Source organism: Hydra viridissima, unplaced genomic scaffold, assembly GCF_058129835.1.
Source record: "Hydra viridissima isolate aposymbiotic clone 2 unplaced genomic scaffold, HvirCarnegie_v1 scaffold_10, whole genome shotgun sequence".
Lineage (NCBI taxonomy): Eukaryota > Metazoa > Cnidaria > Hydrozoa > Anthoathecata > Hydridae > Hydra > Hydra viridissima.
This window is the reverse complement of record NW_028324309.1, coordinates 4,386,460-4,402,500: the sequence shown is the minus strand read 5'-3', so window position 1 is coordinate 4,402,500 and position 16,041 is coordinate 4,386,460. Positions and strand designations below refer to the sequence as shown.

Sequence of the window (16,041 nt, the reverse complement as noted above, 5' to 3'; positions counted from 1 at the left end):
GATACCATGAATAAAGATATGTTCCATATTTTATTTGAAGGCAAATTTTTTCAGCACAAAAATTTCTCGTGCTCATTTTTTTCCATCATATTAAGCTTCAGCTTAGCTAAATAAGCTTCCTTTTTCTTTTCCAAATCTTCTAGCCTAATAAACCTCTCTAATCTCCCACTGCTGATATTTGTTAGAATGTAAAAATTGGAAAACAAGTGTTTTTGTTTTTTTGTTTTTTTTTCATATGAACTCTGATGATTTGCAAATGGGAAGTTTAAAGTGTATGCTGAATACATGAACTGTTTGTCAAAAGTAAAACCTTTTCATGTTAAGACCAAAAAAAAAAAGTAATAATAAAACATACTAAACAGACGCATACTCAGTTTGACATACCCATCTGGTTTAGAATTCTGTGCAATCTATATCTTAAAACATGTTACATGCGAAATCAAATTTTTTCCCAAATATATCATATGTAAAGCCCTAATATTCTAAAAAATCAAAATTATTGAGAACTACTGCAAATAGTTGAGGCTAAATCACCTGTTTGAAAGAAAATTTTTAAAAACTTTGCAACCAACAAGGGTTTACAAATAAAAGATTTTTCATACAAAGTTTGTTATATTGTTTTTTTTCTAAATTTTTTAAAATTGTTTTTTCTTAAAGACTGCAAAGTTTTTGAAAAAAATATTTTGAAAACTTTGCAGTCAACAAGAGTTAACAAAAAAAAGTTTTTTATTGTAAAGTTTGTTGTATTTTAGCTAAATTTTTTAAAATTCTTTTTTCTTAATTCTATTTTTTTTTAAATTTCTTGTTAAGGAAACTGGAAAATGTTAAAATAAATTGTGCTAAACTAAAGAAAAATACAAAAAAATATAAGGAAAATGAAAAACCTCAAACAGTTTCAAAAACAATTTTTAATTACAATCTAAACACATACCTCATCAGGATCGTTATACATTTGGGAAACTTTAAGTATAATAGATGCACAACTGTCTTCAGTGTACCCAATAAATGATTCAGAAGGTTCAAACTCATGTCTAAAAAAGATTTTATCTAAATCTTTATTCTTTAAACTTAACTCTGAAATGAAAAACTGAACAAATTTTAGACTTACAAAACAATGGAAAACAAGAGAAAGACTTACGTTGATGATTTTAAGCAAGAAAAATCAAAAACCCATTTTTTAAGCCTTTCTGCCACTACTACTTGAAAAGGTTTCATCCCATTCAATATTGTTAAAACATGCTTCTCTAGTCTATTTATAAGAGGTATTGGGAAGGTGTTGTACACATTGATTTTATCTGCAATCACTATGAGCCTAAAAAAAATTAGATAATCACTTTAAAAAATATTTACTGAGCAGGAATTGAATAAAATTGTTTCACAATATCCTTTTATAAAACATATTTGAGATAAACAAAACTATTTTCATCGCATTCATTATTTTCTTAGTTGTGATACCAACTTAGAGTTAGCACCACACTTTACTTGTTCATGTTCACTCCAAATAAAATAAAATAAAATGTGTTATATTTATAAATAAAATTCACACTTCAATTTACATATAACATAAAATCAAACTTTAAAATTACATATTTTCCTTAAATAGAAGTGTCAATATCAAGAGTATTGTATGTAATTTATAAATATAACACATTTAAAAAAAAAAAGGTTTTAGTCAAAATTTACATGTTAAATGCTAAATCAATTTTTTCCCCAAAGTTAAAATAAGTACCAACCATATTGTTTTTGCAAAAAAAAGAAGGAAAATCTATCAAGAATTTATAAGACAGTATAAAAAGTTTTATAAATAATCTCACCGAAAATCTTCATGCACTCTGCATTTAACTCGGTGAGTTCCGATGCCTAAATCTACATAGTTCTTTCCTCCAAGAGATACATAATACTAAAAATTTTAATGAAATATCATTATATTGAAGGGATTTACATTAATACATTGACAGTTAAAATTGTAACATAAAAAATAGTACACACTCCAATATTCAAGGGGTTAAAATTTTTAGCTATTTTAAAGCAGCATTTTTGTACTATTCTCTTTTCTACAAAAATTAAAAAAGCTTGTGCTTTGTTTACAAAAACAAAAGCAGTAACTTTAAAAAAAAATTTAAACTTTTAGATCTTTCAGAACATTTTAAAAAAACCTTTTAATTAGTAAGAAATCTAAGCTGCTAAATAAGCAGTTTAGAATTTTAAAATCAGGAAACATGATTTTAGATTTAAGTAGAACTATATACCTAGTCCCACTATAAATACCGCTACACAAACTTGATGAATTTTGAAATCTAAAAAAATCAGCAAAACCTCTGAAAGTTTTTTTTGGGCAATCTGCATTCCTATGTGGTATTATTACAACCAGTAAGTCAACGTGTATGAAGCAGTACACATGGAATGGGGTGATAAGGAAAATTGCATTGTAGCAACCAAATTACATAGAGTTGAGAAGAAGCCAGGAAACAGCTTGAATGTTGCACTGTGAAAAAGTATTGAAGATCTGCAAAGAAATGGTTGCCTACAAACTCTAGCATCTGTGATGCTTTTGAGAGGCATCTGGTATGAAGGCGCTAGACTATGGTTTAAACACACAAAACAAATATCATTAGATATTGTAGTCAGTGTCAATGGACATGGACAGGAGAAGACATTATCAAAATTTAAAGAGAAGAAAACTATTGTTGAAGACTTCAGTGGAGAGTTTTCCCATGGATATTATGCAAGCTACCATTAAGAATCGGCCATCATGCATGTATAAAAGCAAAGGGAGGGCAGTTTGAATGAAAAATTTATTTTCATTTATTATGATACAAGAGTAAGTACAACAAAAGAAAATATCATTTGTAAGAGTCGCTAATTTTTATTACAATCCAAAAACTTTATAAACATATTTATGGGAAGATAAATTCAAAAATAAAGTTCAAATATTGGAAAGTATAAATTAAAATGTAATTTAAACATTTCTCAAAATCTGCTTTCTGATGTTAAGCAGACTACTGAAAAGACTACTTATAAACTGCCAAAAAAAACCATTAAAACTCATAAAAAAATTGTGTTGACAATTTGTTTGCTACAAGACTTATTAAAGCTTTTTGTTTTATTTTAAATTAGTTCTATTAACCATTTCCTAAATTAATAATATGCTTTCTATTAATGCATTAGACAGGACTTTGTATTAAGGCAACCTAAAATATTTGGCTGCAAAGTAATTTGATAATAAAATTTACCTGGTTTAATGTATCATAAAGACTTTCATATAGATTTTCCATATTTAGCAAAACAACCCTAGTGCCTGTCTCCATGCAAATCTTTATTCTATTGATATCGCGACAAACCTTTAAAAATTGAATTACATTATAAATACTATTTACAGTAAAAAAAAATCTAACTTTCAAAAAAGCAAATAATCTATTGCATATAATTATAAACTTCATTACTTACCTGAGTAAACTGCTGGTCTTTTGGAAAGCTACTTCCGAAAATGACACAACTTTTTTTATTGCCTTTTATATAATGTTGCTCAATGATTGGCAAAGCAGCATAATCATCAGTCATTAAAAGAAGATATCGAGAGCTTAAACAGTGTGTTTTTTCCAATTTTTCAGAAGACTTTCGATTTTCATAACAGGGACAATTATCAGCAAAATTGTCAGCTATCAACTGCAATGCAGATACATCTGCATATGGAAGTTCATTCTAAATTGAGGTTAATAAGTATGACCTATTAGTGTACAGGTCTGTAGCTTTTCAATGCAAATCATTTATGAAGTATAGTTAAAAGCATTTACTTTTTACCTCGAGTAATAATGTAGGTGGCAGAAATGATTTAAAGATACTCCATGTGTCAAGTTCCTCAAGTCCGCTAAAATTTCTTCTAACTGCATGCTCAATATCTGAGCATGGGGGAATATTTTGATGCTTTCGTGCAAAGCAAAAAACCAACTTTAACAAACTGAAAAATTAAACATATGTTAAAAATATGAATGCAAAACTGTATGCAATATTAACTGTTTCTACTTTTTATAAATGCCATAAAAATTATTTGAATCATATTTTAAAATCAGTGCTTTGTACCACAGAAAATCCTTATTATTTATTGATATTTTTTATATTAGATTTAAAGCTTTTTTAATGACATCACAATCAACGCTATGAGCTAAAGATTCTGAGGAAATTGAAACAGTATTTAAATAAAAAAGAATAAAATTTTATTGTTTTATTATACAAAAATTAGTTATCAAGGAAAAATGTTTTAAAAAGCATTTTTTAAATAACTATTTTGAAATTAGTATTAGGTTCTAGAAATATCTAAACTTTTATCATAAACTTTTCAGGAATGCTTTTATTTGTATTTTTCACCCTTGTCATTAAAAAAAATATTTACAAAACTGTCACCTATAGAAGTCTCTCAAGCCAAAGAACTCTTCTTTTCTGTACTTTTTCAAAATATAGCATTCAATTTGTTTGTGGTATACATTTAAATATCCTTTTGTAAGAGGTTCAAACAAAAATGCTATCTTCCCAAAAACAGGAGTATCACTGGAACATATATCTCTAAAAAGATAATTATCTGTATAAATGTTAAAATATAGCTATTTGCATTAGTTTTGGGACAGATTTATTTATTTTTCTTTGAAAAGCATCAGTTTCTCACAAAAAAAACAATGATCTTGTCTTAAAAGCAGCAAGAACCAGCACAGTTATTGCAGCAAGATTAATAACAGATTGAAAATTTCTTTTGGTAGCTTTTCCATTTTTTATTATCTGTATAAATGTTAATATAATAGTTAATTATTTGTATGAAATTCCCTTTTTTTTGTATTATATACTCTTCTGTATTATATAATAATACAAGAGGAGAGCATTATTAATATATACTTCTAATAATAATTAGTATAGCATTTAATGCAATTCAATGCACTATTCCTATTTAAATAAAATACTTTATTGAAGTTAGTTAATTGCCAAATTTAACCTCATCTAATGGATCTTACTGATGTATTTGAGTCGTATTCTTTTCATGGAAATTAAATATTTCAGATAAAATTTTAATTTGTATTTGTTTCCTTTTTTTTAGAAAAGATTCACGCCAAAGTATGTTTATTAATAATTTTATGTGAATTGGAGTAATAGTAATACGTAATAATAATAAGCTCAAATTGCTTTTATGTGAATCAGAGTATTAATCTATGATTTGTGTAAATGTTAACTCATCAACTGTGCAGAGGTTATATATAATAGAAGTTAAATTATTGTTTGGTAAATACAAATTTTAAAAAAAGATTTTTGATGTGGCTTTTTTTATGTTTAATGTTTTTATGTTTAAAATGATGTGTAAGTCTATAATGTTATAATTTTTGCTATTATAATTAATGCAAAAAATACTTTGTTTTAGGGTTAATGAAACAATTTTAGAAATAAAAATCAGTTAATGTGTAAAATAAATAGAAAAAAATTGGATTAAAAATAGTATGCTACTTATATTTAATGCAATAACTTTAGGTACTTTTATTCATTTTTAGATATTGTTTTATGTGACTTGTAAAAATCCATCATTTTAAGTTAGTAAACTGTCTCAATTTACCAAAAAAGCTTAAGATAAAACTTCTCATTTATTTACATTTTTCTGTCCAACTTTTCACTTCTATTGATGCTTCATGTATCATGCATAGAAGTCTTGTTTTTTATTATTTTTTTGCTAGTTAAGTCTTAAATCCTAAAACAGTTTTTTTTAATTTCATTTTTAGTTACTAATTTCTGGTTTTGTTTTTTTCATTTTAATATAAGAACTCAAAGAATATCTTTATATGGATTGCTGTTTAATATTAGCTTTAAATGTTAATAGAAAATCATCCAATATTTTCTATCCACACATAAAAAAAGTATAGAAGAATTATGGCAATTATTTACCTGGCTGTATGGACTAGTTCTTCCAGATCAGGCTGACCTCTGTAAAGCATAATACCTCTATTCATTTTAGCAGGATCAAGAGACCAATTAGATATGCCAATAAAAGCTACTCTCTTGTTCTTCAGAGAAGAACCATCTAATGTAAGGTCTTCAGAACCATCAGTTCCGTCTTCTAACAATGGATGAAGTGCCTTTAAAGGCATTCGAGGAGAGTCTTCTGCTAAACCAACTTCATCTAAAACTACAACTGATGCAAATGTCTCAAGATCTTTTCCCTCTTGAAATCGACTGCACTGCCTGAATGTGTTTATAATTCCTTCTGCTGTTGAAAGAGGACTACATTGATATGATGACATAAAAATCTAAAGCGGTGACAACTCAGAATATCAAATAACTATAATTTGAAAAGCACAAAAATATGCAATTAACTACTTTTATTTAAATGTATTTAGAATAAACTATTAACATCAATGGTTGCAGCAGTAATCTTAGTTAATTGCTTATATATTTTTGATACCAATTAAAAGGAGTTGTTATCAAATAGTGCAATTGGTCAACAAAAATATTACTTTTACAAATTTTAATATCAAAACAAATTAATCTAAAAAAATCAAAGAAAGAATCAAAGAAAAGTACCTGCTTGAAACTTTTGAAAAGATGAGATTTAGACATGTTTCCTTGCATGCAGTCTTGAACAATGGATTTTGCCAAAGATTTAGAACTTCCCGGTTTTCCAACAACAAATAAAGGAATGCGCAACTCAATGCAAACAACCATCATGAAGACATTTTCACACAACGCTTCATTTTGTGCTATGTTATCTTCAAGCTCTATTTCATCTAACAATTTCTTCTGGAGGCTAAATTACCAAACGAAAAATTGATGGAAAATAATACACAAATCTAATTCAAACCTATATACATATATCAATGAGGCTTGTGAATTGGTGGAGAGAACAATGGCATTTTAGAACTTCTAGAACTCCATCATGTTCTCCATTGAATCATAATTTGCATTATTCTCAAACAGTGAAAGGGTGTGGGTAGAGAGACTCTACAGCCAAGTATTTGAATCCAAAAAATTTTAGCCAACAATGAAGTATGGTGACTTCTCAGATATGGTTTGTAATATGTGGCAATGTTTGGTCAGAACTATCAGAGTTCAAAGGTAATATCATTTCCTTAAATATGTTTCCATATTGCAGGAAGGATTCCTTCCAATATTCTCAAGTTGTAGGTTTTAATCAGTCACCTGATATGAATTCCATCAAATATCTGGGCAATAACTTAGAAACTTAGTAAAAAAAAAAAAAAAGAAGCCATCATCAAAAACAGAATATTTAAGATTATTGCATGAAACATAACAAGAAGTCCCTCATGATGATATTCATAAGTAAATTTCTAATATGCCTAAAAGGGTTCAAACATTGAAAAATGCAAACAAGATGTCAACTATGTAGTAATTATTCACATTGTAATCATTTTAAAAATTTTTATTGTATCATTTGCCATTTTCAATAAAAGTTTTTATTAACTTGCCTTTTTTTTTTTTTTTTTATTGAAAACAAAAGTTTGATATTTAAATATCTTTTTTTTAAAATATCTTTTTTTTCTCTCTCTCTCTGTTATGTGTATAAATTATATATAACAAGTTGCAGAATATTATCAGCCAAAGTGTCATTACATAGTTTACACCACTGAATATTGATGAAAAAAAGTTTTATATTGTAACTCAACAAGAAAAAAAAAACAACACTTTAATAGATAAAATTTTATTGCTGTGCAATTTGATTGTAAAAAGAGCAAGAAATTTTTAAAAAGCTTTTAGCAGCAAATTGAGAATTAAAAAAACATAAAGTTTAAAATATTTTTACCTTCCAACTTTGTCTTTAATTTCTTGTGCACCATTTTTTAACATAAATTGACCAGTAAAATACTTTGCTATGTATTCTCGGTATGAATCTCTGTCTTCCAATTTTGCAATATAGCAAACACTTAATGAGTAAATCAGTGCCAACTGCAACTTCTTGTAATAATTAGACTAAAAACAAAATAATTTATGTAAAAAACTAAATATCATTTGTTTATCTAGTGAAAATGGTATTACTTAGACAAAACCATCAGCCCAAAAAATTCAAATTACTGACCAATCAACTTACCAAGTCAGAATTTAAATTACTAAAAACTTACCGAGTCATAACTGTTGTTTTCAAATAACTCCAGCCTCTTGTAAAACCAACTTGTTACCAACAAAGCCCTCTCCACATCTCTCAAACTGACAAAGCTACACTCATCCTTAGAAAAAGCGTGAGTTTATTTATGAAAAGATTAGCCAAAATTCAAAAAACAAAAATATTGAAAACTGATCACTTTGCCTATCTAACTTAGTTTTGAAAAGAGTAACAACCTTCTTGTTTAACAAAAGTTTGACTCAAAAAAGTAAGTCTTATCAAAATTAATTTTATATAGAAAAGTTCAAATTTAACTGTATTTTAAAAATTGAGCATGCATTTTGGGGAATTTTGTTATAACAACAATAGATAAAACATTAATTGCTAAATAATATGACAATTTTTCACACTAAATTCCTGCTCCATGCCCTAAAAGTAGCTTACCACTTACAAATTTTTAGTTTAGAATAGAGGGGACAAGCTTTCACGTATTTTGAAAGGTAAACTAATTAACTGTAAAAATATCAGATAATAATGCTCATATAAGTATTTATCTGAAAGCATAATTTTTAAAGTAGATAATGATTGTCTTGATTAAATTTAAAATGTTTTTTTGCTGTTATAAAGATGAAAAATTTTTTCAGTGGTAAATATATTTTAAGCATTTTTATTTGCATTGAGATGTAAAATGTAAAGGAGGAATTTGCTTTTCTTTCTTAGCTTCCTCTGAACTTGAATATTTTGAACTTTATGTTTTTATATGTAATCAAAGCTACCAAGTTTAGCTTGCACTTGCACATTCAAATTTGGAAAATAAAACACCAAACCTAGAAATAGACAATTGACATACCTTTTGTTTCCTCATATAGGCTTGAGATGCTGCAAGTACATGAACAATTAATTCAAAAAATTGATTATTGTTTGGTAACTTTCTTTCATTGATCTATGCAAGGAATTTTATGATAAATCACAAGTTTTTAACAACAGCAGGCATTTTTTTCTTTGTGTATATTTTAATTAAAAATACATGAAAATTTTTTGAAGCAAAGTTGCATGAAATAAAGATCAATGAAAATCTGGAAATTAAGATACTGATTTTTACATATCGTAAGATGATTTGTCTCGTATAAGCTTCTTCAGTATCAGCATCCAATTGACCAAAGTCCCAAACAAGAGGAATCATACTCTTTGGTAAAGGATGCACTCGATAAACCAGTTGTCTTAAAGGTATATCACCTAAAAAAAAACAACTTTTTTTTAGATTGGAAATATGTGGCCTAATTTGAAGCCTCATTTAAATGTGTTATCTTAAAAAAATAATTTCTAAAATATTTATTATAGCTTTACATATTATGTGTACAATTTCAAAACCAGTATTTTAACAAATAGTAAATTACTTAGCAAAAACAACTTTTTAATAAATTGTTTAAAAGAATGTATAAAAATATAAATATCAAGCCTACAAGTTTTCTTCTAAAGGTCAAGTTACTCAAGCAATATACATTTTTTGTTTATAGGTTTATAAGACGAAGATAATCAATATATACTTAAATGTTCTGTTCATAAGATCTTTTGTTATAAGACCTCATGTTTCGTTTAAAAGATCAAGATACTCAATCAATACTTAAATGTTCATCTTTTATTTGATGTTTGTAAGAAATGTTCATCTTTTATTTGATGTTTGTAAGAAAAATTAGGCTTTAAAACTTTGCTTTTACAGAATGAAGTGTTAATTAATGTGAAAGCTAAAGTTAACATTATTTTAGATATGTATCAAAACATTTATATTCTTAATGTAATTGTTTAGATACATTAATAATATAATTGATATAACTTTTTATAAAATGATTAGTTTTTTTAATTATTACCCTTGTTTCAAATGTTGATTTTTTAAAAAACTTAAGTTAAAGAATTTGTAGTTCATAAAGAAATTTTCACTTCATTACTTTTTTACTTGATTGTTAACAAAAAAAAATTACCAATTTTTTCGTAGGTAGACTTGGCATTCACATGGTATCCTAATCCAGCAGATTCTAACTTTTTTATCATGTTTTTTGAATGCCTTAAAAACAAAAGCTCTATTTCAAATTCTAAAACTAAGAATATTAAAATAAAACTTGATTCCTTTTAAAGATCATTTGAGTTAGACAAATGTTTACAAAACACAAGTTTATTTTAAGCCACAAACTAATTGGTTTATTTACAATTCTTGCCATAGAATTTAGATTTTATTTTGAATTTTAATCACTTTTTGTTAAAATTTTGAACTAAGACTACATAGCTTACTTCTTGTATGGGTTACAAGCAGCAATTATTTCAAGTCCACACTCTGCCAATCCCAATGGTTTACCATCAGCTCTTTTATCAACCATAATTTCTTTGATTAGTCCAATTGCATCAGATGTATTTGCTTCATCAAAAAACAAAATTGTATTTAACTTGTATTTATCATAGTTCTCCTTTGCTAAAGATTTTGCTTGATTAATTCTTATCAAAATATCTTGGTGAGTCACACCTCCATGGACCTAATTTAGAACAAAAGCTTTATTAAAACTTGGGTATTCAGAGTAACATAAGTTAAATAAAATTCATTTAAAAAAAGGGTTACAAACTAACCCAGGAATTTTACTACGAAATAAAATATACATACAGGCAACAATTATGTCAACTTAATGTATAATTTTGTCTCCTATTTTTAACTGAAAAGGTTAGTTTAATCTTTTATAACCAGTGTATAAGCGAAATTGCATTTTTTACAAAACTATATTTTGTCTGCTAACATTCTTAAAAACTACTTTCAACTCATTCTAAATTGCTTCAATCTCTTCTTATACACTGGTATATATGGTATAATTAAATAAAATAATAAAACTTAGTTTCTAAAGCTAGAAAACTAAATGAACCATTTTTCAATATATGCATCCTACTATCTGCTTGCTTGTACTTGTAGCTCATAAAAAAGAATTAAAAAAGAAATTAATGTTTAAATTATAATCACAAATGGCTTTTAAAAGTTAATTATCTAAGAAAAGTGGTAAATCAGATCATTAAAAAAAAAATCTAAAACCTTCTGTTAGTTCAAGAGACCTTCAACTGTTTAGAGCTCCATTACTAGTGAACATATATATTTGATTTATTACAATTAAAACCATCTCCATAGCCTTAGATTTATTTGTTTTGTTTAATAAAAATGGTTTTCATAAAATCTTATATTGTTATGAAATTGTAAATGTTATATAACCAGAAGCACAACCTTCACAAGCAACATGTTTTGTATTCCTGTCTCTCCAGCTCGAAGAGCACACATGAATTTAATTAATTTTGTTTTACCACATCCAGTTTCACCCATCATTATGACTGGAATCATGCATCTAAAAAACAATATCTAAAATTTAACAAAAATAAAAAATATTTTTTTAACTTTATTTTAATAAATAACAAAAGTATTAAACTGTAAAGCTATATGAACCTTAATCGCATGTGAATGGCTAGTATTTTCTTCATGTTATCAATAGTTAGCTCATATGAAGGGTCTGGGTCAAAACAATTCACACCAAGTACACAACAAAGTATTTCTAATTTTTCTTTTCTAAATAACAAAAGTGAAAAGAAGATGATGACAAAGAAATAAAAATGTGCTGGAGAGGACAATAAACAAAAAGAAATTAATACAAGCAAACAAAGTTAAGTAGAAAAAAAACAGAAGGGAAAAATGTAGTTTAAATATAATTTTATAAATATTGAAAAGAAAAATGTACCGAGATAAAAGTTTGTAATTGGTGTTTAAACTGCCCCATCTAGCTCCATGCATCTGACGATTAATGTCAGCATAAAGTTCTTTTGACATTATACCCTGCTTTATGATGGTTCCACGGTCTGGATCCAATAAATTGCCTGATACATCAACATTGAATCCAAAAAATGTCATGGTGACACGGTCTTGATTGAAAAACAAATAAGGGTGGGAGCTTGAGAAAAAAAAAACAATCACTATGATCAAAAAATAATTCAAAATAAAACATTTAAGGAAAAAGTTTTAGTCCTCTTTCACATAATATAATTCACAAAACATTTCTAATTCATTCATTACATTGATAGTTAAGAATTTAACCCCTGATGATCAATTTTTTTAAAAAGAGTCCCAAAAAAATTATATCTTTTTATGAATATATTATTTAGTAAACAATATTTTTTCATAATACTTGAAATAAAAACAAAGAAAAAAAATTATACCTATGAAAAACAAGATTTTTATTTATTTTATCACTAGAGTTAATTCAATTATGGTTATTATATTTAGTTGCAGGAAAAGTTTTATTGGTTTTATGTATGCTATTTTTGTCTATAAACAAAGTTTTATTGGTTTGATGTACTCTATTTCATTACATAGCTTTCAATGCAGAATTGAACGCTCTTTCTAATGATGCTATTCACACTTGCAGTTATATTTTCTTTGTTTCTTAGCAAATTGCTATACAATCTCATTGGATAATTTTTGGTCAATTTTCTTGTATGAGTTCATATTGGGACAAAGTGCTGACAAGATGACTGAAAAAATTAACCAGGCATTTAGGCTCAATAGTGTATGTAAACATACTATTCAGCATAGGTTCACAAAATTTCATTCTGAAGATATCAGCCTCTATGATGAGCTCTGTTGTTACCAACCTACAGTAATCCAGGACAAGGATCTGAGGACTGTGATGGAAACCAACCCTTTCTAAATAGTTTGGGGGATTGCAGCAGAACTGGTAGTCAGTCAACAAGATGGTTTGAAACAATGGGAAAGGTGAAAGTGGATGCCCCACAATTTGAACAATTGACAGAGCTTGTCACATTATTAGGTTTGTTTTTCTTTGCTTATATGCAACAAAAACAACCTTTTCTTAGACCAAATCATGATGCAAGATGAAAATTCTGTACAATAACTAGGGACAATTGGGACAGTGGTTAAACGACAACAAGCCCTCCAGGCACTTTCCGAAGTCAAACATCCACCAAAAAAAAGACTATGGTTACAGTATGGTTGTCTGCAGCCAATGTGATCTATTATAACTTCTTTGAACCAGGCCAAACCATTACTGCAGAATCCTGGAGAGTTGAAGCTGACAAAATGTATGGAAAATTATGAAAGAAGCAACTGGTATTGGTCATGAGATGAACATCAAAGTTCTGCCTCACCTATCATACTCCCCAGACCTTGTGGCAACTAACTACCACCTTTTCTAGTACTTCAGTAACTTTCTTACTTATAGAATGTTTGCCAACCAGGACCAGGCAAAAATGGCCTTGGTTAACTTTATTGACTCCTGAGCACCAAAATTTTTTCCTGACAGAATAAATCTACTTTTTTCTTATTTGCAAAAGTTTGCTGATTTAATTGTTCTTATTTAAACTGATTTGAGAAAGTATTACTAATGTTATTGAGTGTTAAAGTTTACCTTTTAAAACCAACAAGACTTTTCTGACAGCCTAATAGTTTTCAGAAAAGTCTTCTCAGTTTTTGCATCAACACTAAAAAGTATTGACACTCAAGTTAGTTTGAGTGTGTGTTAAGGGATTATATATATCATCGCAGATTTATACTGTAGGCCTTACCACCGTGCAAACAGCATATCTGACTGGGAGCCTATTTTTTAAACAGCGAAATAGCAGAAAACTAATAAATTTGGTTTGGTAAATTTATATTAAACCCAACAAACATATAGATTTTAAAAAATTACAAACTGAAATTAAAACAAAAGCTTTCTTAACTTGTAACTTTTTCTTAGATGACATCATAGTAGTAAAAAAAACATGTATGTATGTATGTATGTATGTATGTATGTATGTATGTATGTATGTATGTATGTATGTATGTATGTATGTATGTATGTATGTATGTATGTATGTATGTATGCATGCATGTATGTATTTATGTATGTATGTATGTATGTATGTATGTATGTATGTATGTATGTATGTATGTATGTATGTATGTATGTATGTATGTATGTATGTATGTATGTATGTATGTATGTATGTATGTATGTATGTATGTATGTATGTATGTATGTATGTATGTATGTATGTATGTATGTATGTATGTATAGTCTTATATAATTAAATTATATATTTCAAACCAAATAGTGTCTCTCATGAAGGTATTTTTTGGTAAGGATTCATTTAATAATTTAATTGAACATTTTTTGATAAAACTTCAAAAAAAATTTTTTGTTATTAATGAGGTTTTTTTGTGCAAACTTAAAACCTTCATTTCAACTTCCTCCAAAAATTGTTCTTTTTGATAGCCTTAACTTTACCTATCACTCTTTTTAACTTTTTTTACTTCTATAACTTCTAATGATCCAAAGGTGATCAAAAATAATACCAATTATGTATTATAACTAATATTTTGAAGATCACACCGTTTACATTACATTTCTTTTTAGTCAACATATTACTAATAAATTGTTTACTCTATTTATACAAAATTTAAAGTTGCTAAAACAAAAATAGATTTTTAATAGTCCCCATAAGTCTATGATATATGGCACGCTTATGGTAATTTGGCACAAAAACACACTGTTACCACAACAACGCATAATTATTGGATTGGCATGCAACTCCATTACGCCAAATTACCATAAAATAATTTTGACGTAAATTTCTTCCAATCATTTTATACTATTACTAATGTAAAGTGCAACAGCAACTGCAAAGGATAGTAATGTAGGAGATACTTAAAATGTAAAAATGTATCAAACAAAACTATTTGATTATTCTAATCTTCTAATGTTGCTTTTTTTAACAAATGAGTTACAGGATAGCATAATTTACTTACAGTTTTGTAAAACTTATATCTATGAAGCGATTTATTTTAATGCAAAAAAAATTGCATTAATACTTTTGTAGATTAATAGTTTTTAGGTAAACTTTAACATTTAAATAAATTTAACAACAGCAGATTAGATAAGTATCTAAACTATGGAACCCATAAGTTTTGTTTAAATATTCAACCAGCCTGCTCCATGCAATCATTTATTGAAAGCAAATCACTAGTGTAAAAACCATAAATGTAACAGTTGTATAATAGTGATGAACTAAAATATGAAAACTGAACAAACCTGTGTTCCCATCTTCTTTTCAGTTCAATCATAATTTCATTCTCATTATAAAGATCATCCAATGAAACTGACCGAGTTGAGAAGTCCTAAAAAGTCGATATATTTTTTGGTATTTAAACAAAATGAACCTTTGCTAGAACAAAGGTTCTAAAGAGTTTTTCAATTTTAAACTCGATTTTTATGGAAAGTTTTAATCCTACTTAATTTAATTTCTCTTCATTCAAAAATCTTATTAAGCCTTTTAAAAATATATATTTACTATTTATTTATCTATTACTATTTATTTATCTATTAACTGGAAAAAAAGACGAAAAAAAGAAAATTATCTAAAAAAGCTTTATTTGGAATGTAAGACTACTTAATTTACTGTTCATTGTCTATAGTGACACTTGAGGACCCCCATGGTGGAGGGTAGAAGGGCTAAAAAAATTTAATTTAAATGACTGAAACTGCTGATTACTGCATTTTTAGACATTTAGGCAACCATATGTGATAAGACAATTATCCTGGAGATTATCTCACAGAAAGTAATTTTATTGGCTATGGTGTAACATGGATTTTCTTACTTTTATTTTATCATGCCCTAATATTTTTTTTTTAAGATTTAAATCAAAAAATTTGTTATGCTCTGTTGATAAAAGTTGAAGGGAAGTTAAGGAGGAAATTTAAGTATTTTGTCTTTTTTGCCAACAAGTTTAAACTAAGGCATATTGATTTTTAACTTTTATTAATTAAAAGCTAAAGCATCTAAAAAGGTTTTTATTTAAAAGACTTAAAGCAAAACTCTGCACAAGCTTAGATCATTAGTAACAAAAAAACTGAGATGTTTATGGAAAAAATAAGAAAAAT

The 16,041-nt window shown here is 27.2% G+C and overlaps 1 protein-coding gene across 2 annotated transcripts in view; it reads right to left on the bottom strand.

Annotated features, from left to right (window-relative positions):
* The window catches only part of LOC145192734 (E3 ubiquitin-protein ligase rnf213-alpha-like), a 74,081-nt gene that overhangs the window by 14,928 nt on the left and 43,112 nt on the right, over window positions 1-16,041 (bottom strand). For both annotated transcript variants that reach the window (XM_090101150.1, XM_090101151.1), the window contains exons 35-53: window positions 15,193-15,278; window positions 11,845-12,054; window positions 11,556-11,675; window positions 11,340-11,457; window positions 10,373-10,611; window positions 10,066-10,148; window positions 9,189-9,322; window positions 8,937-9,029; window positions 8,106-8,210; window positions 7,790-7,956; window positions 6,553-6,775; window positions 5,917-6,278; window positions 4,402-4,560; window positions 3,802-3,958; window positions 3,448-3,702; window positions 3,234-3,341; window positions 1,815-1,900; window positions 1,139-1,312; window positions 932-1,031 (exon numbers count right to left, since the gene is read on the bottom strand). In XM_090101150.1, coding sequence (XP_089957276.1) covers window positions 932-1,031; window positions 1,139-1,312; window positions 1,815-1,900; window positions 3,234-3,341; window positions 3,448-3,702; window positions 3,802-3,958; window positions 4,402-4,560; window positions 5,917-6,278; window positions 6,553-6,775; window positions 7,790-7,956; window positions 8,106-8,210; window positions 8,937-9,029; window positions 9,189-9,322; window positions 10,066-10,148; window positions 10,373-10,611; window positions 11,340-11,457; window positions 11,556-11,675; window positions 11,845-12,054; window positions 15,193-15,278 — 2,979 coding nt within the window. The remainder of the gene's footprint in view (window positions 1-931; window positions 1,032-1,138; window positions 1,313-1,814; window positions 1,901-3,233; window positions 3,342-3,447; window positions 3,703-3,801; window positions 3,959-4,401; window positions 4,561-5,916; window positions 6,279-6,552; window positions 6,776-7,789; window positions 7,957-8,105; window positions 8,211-8,936; window positions 9,030-9,188; window positions 9,323-10,065; window positions 10,149-10,372; window positions 10,612-11,339; window positions 11,458-11,555; window positions 11,676-11,844; window positions 12,055-15,192; window positions 15,279-16,041) is intronic.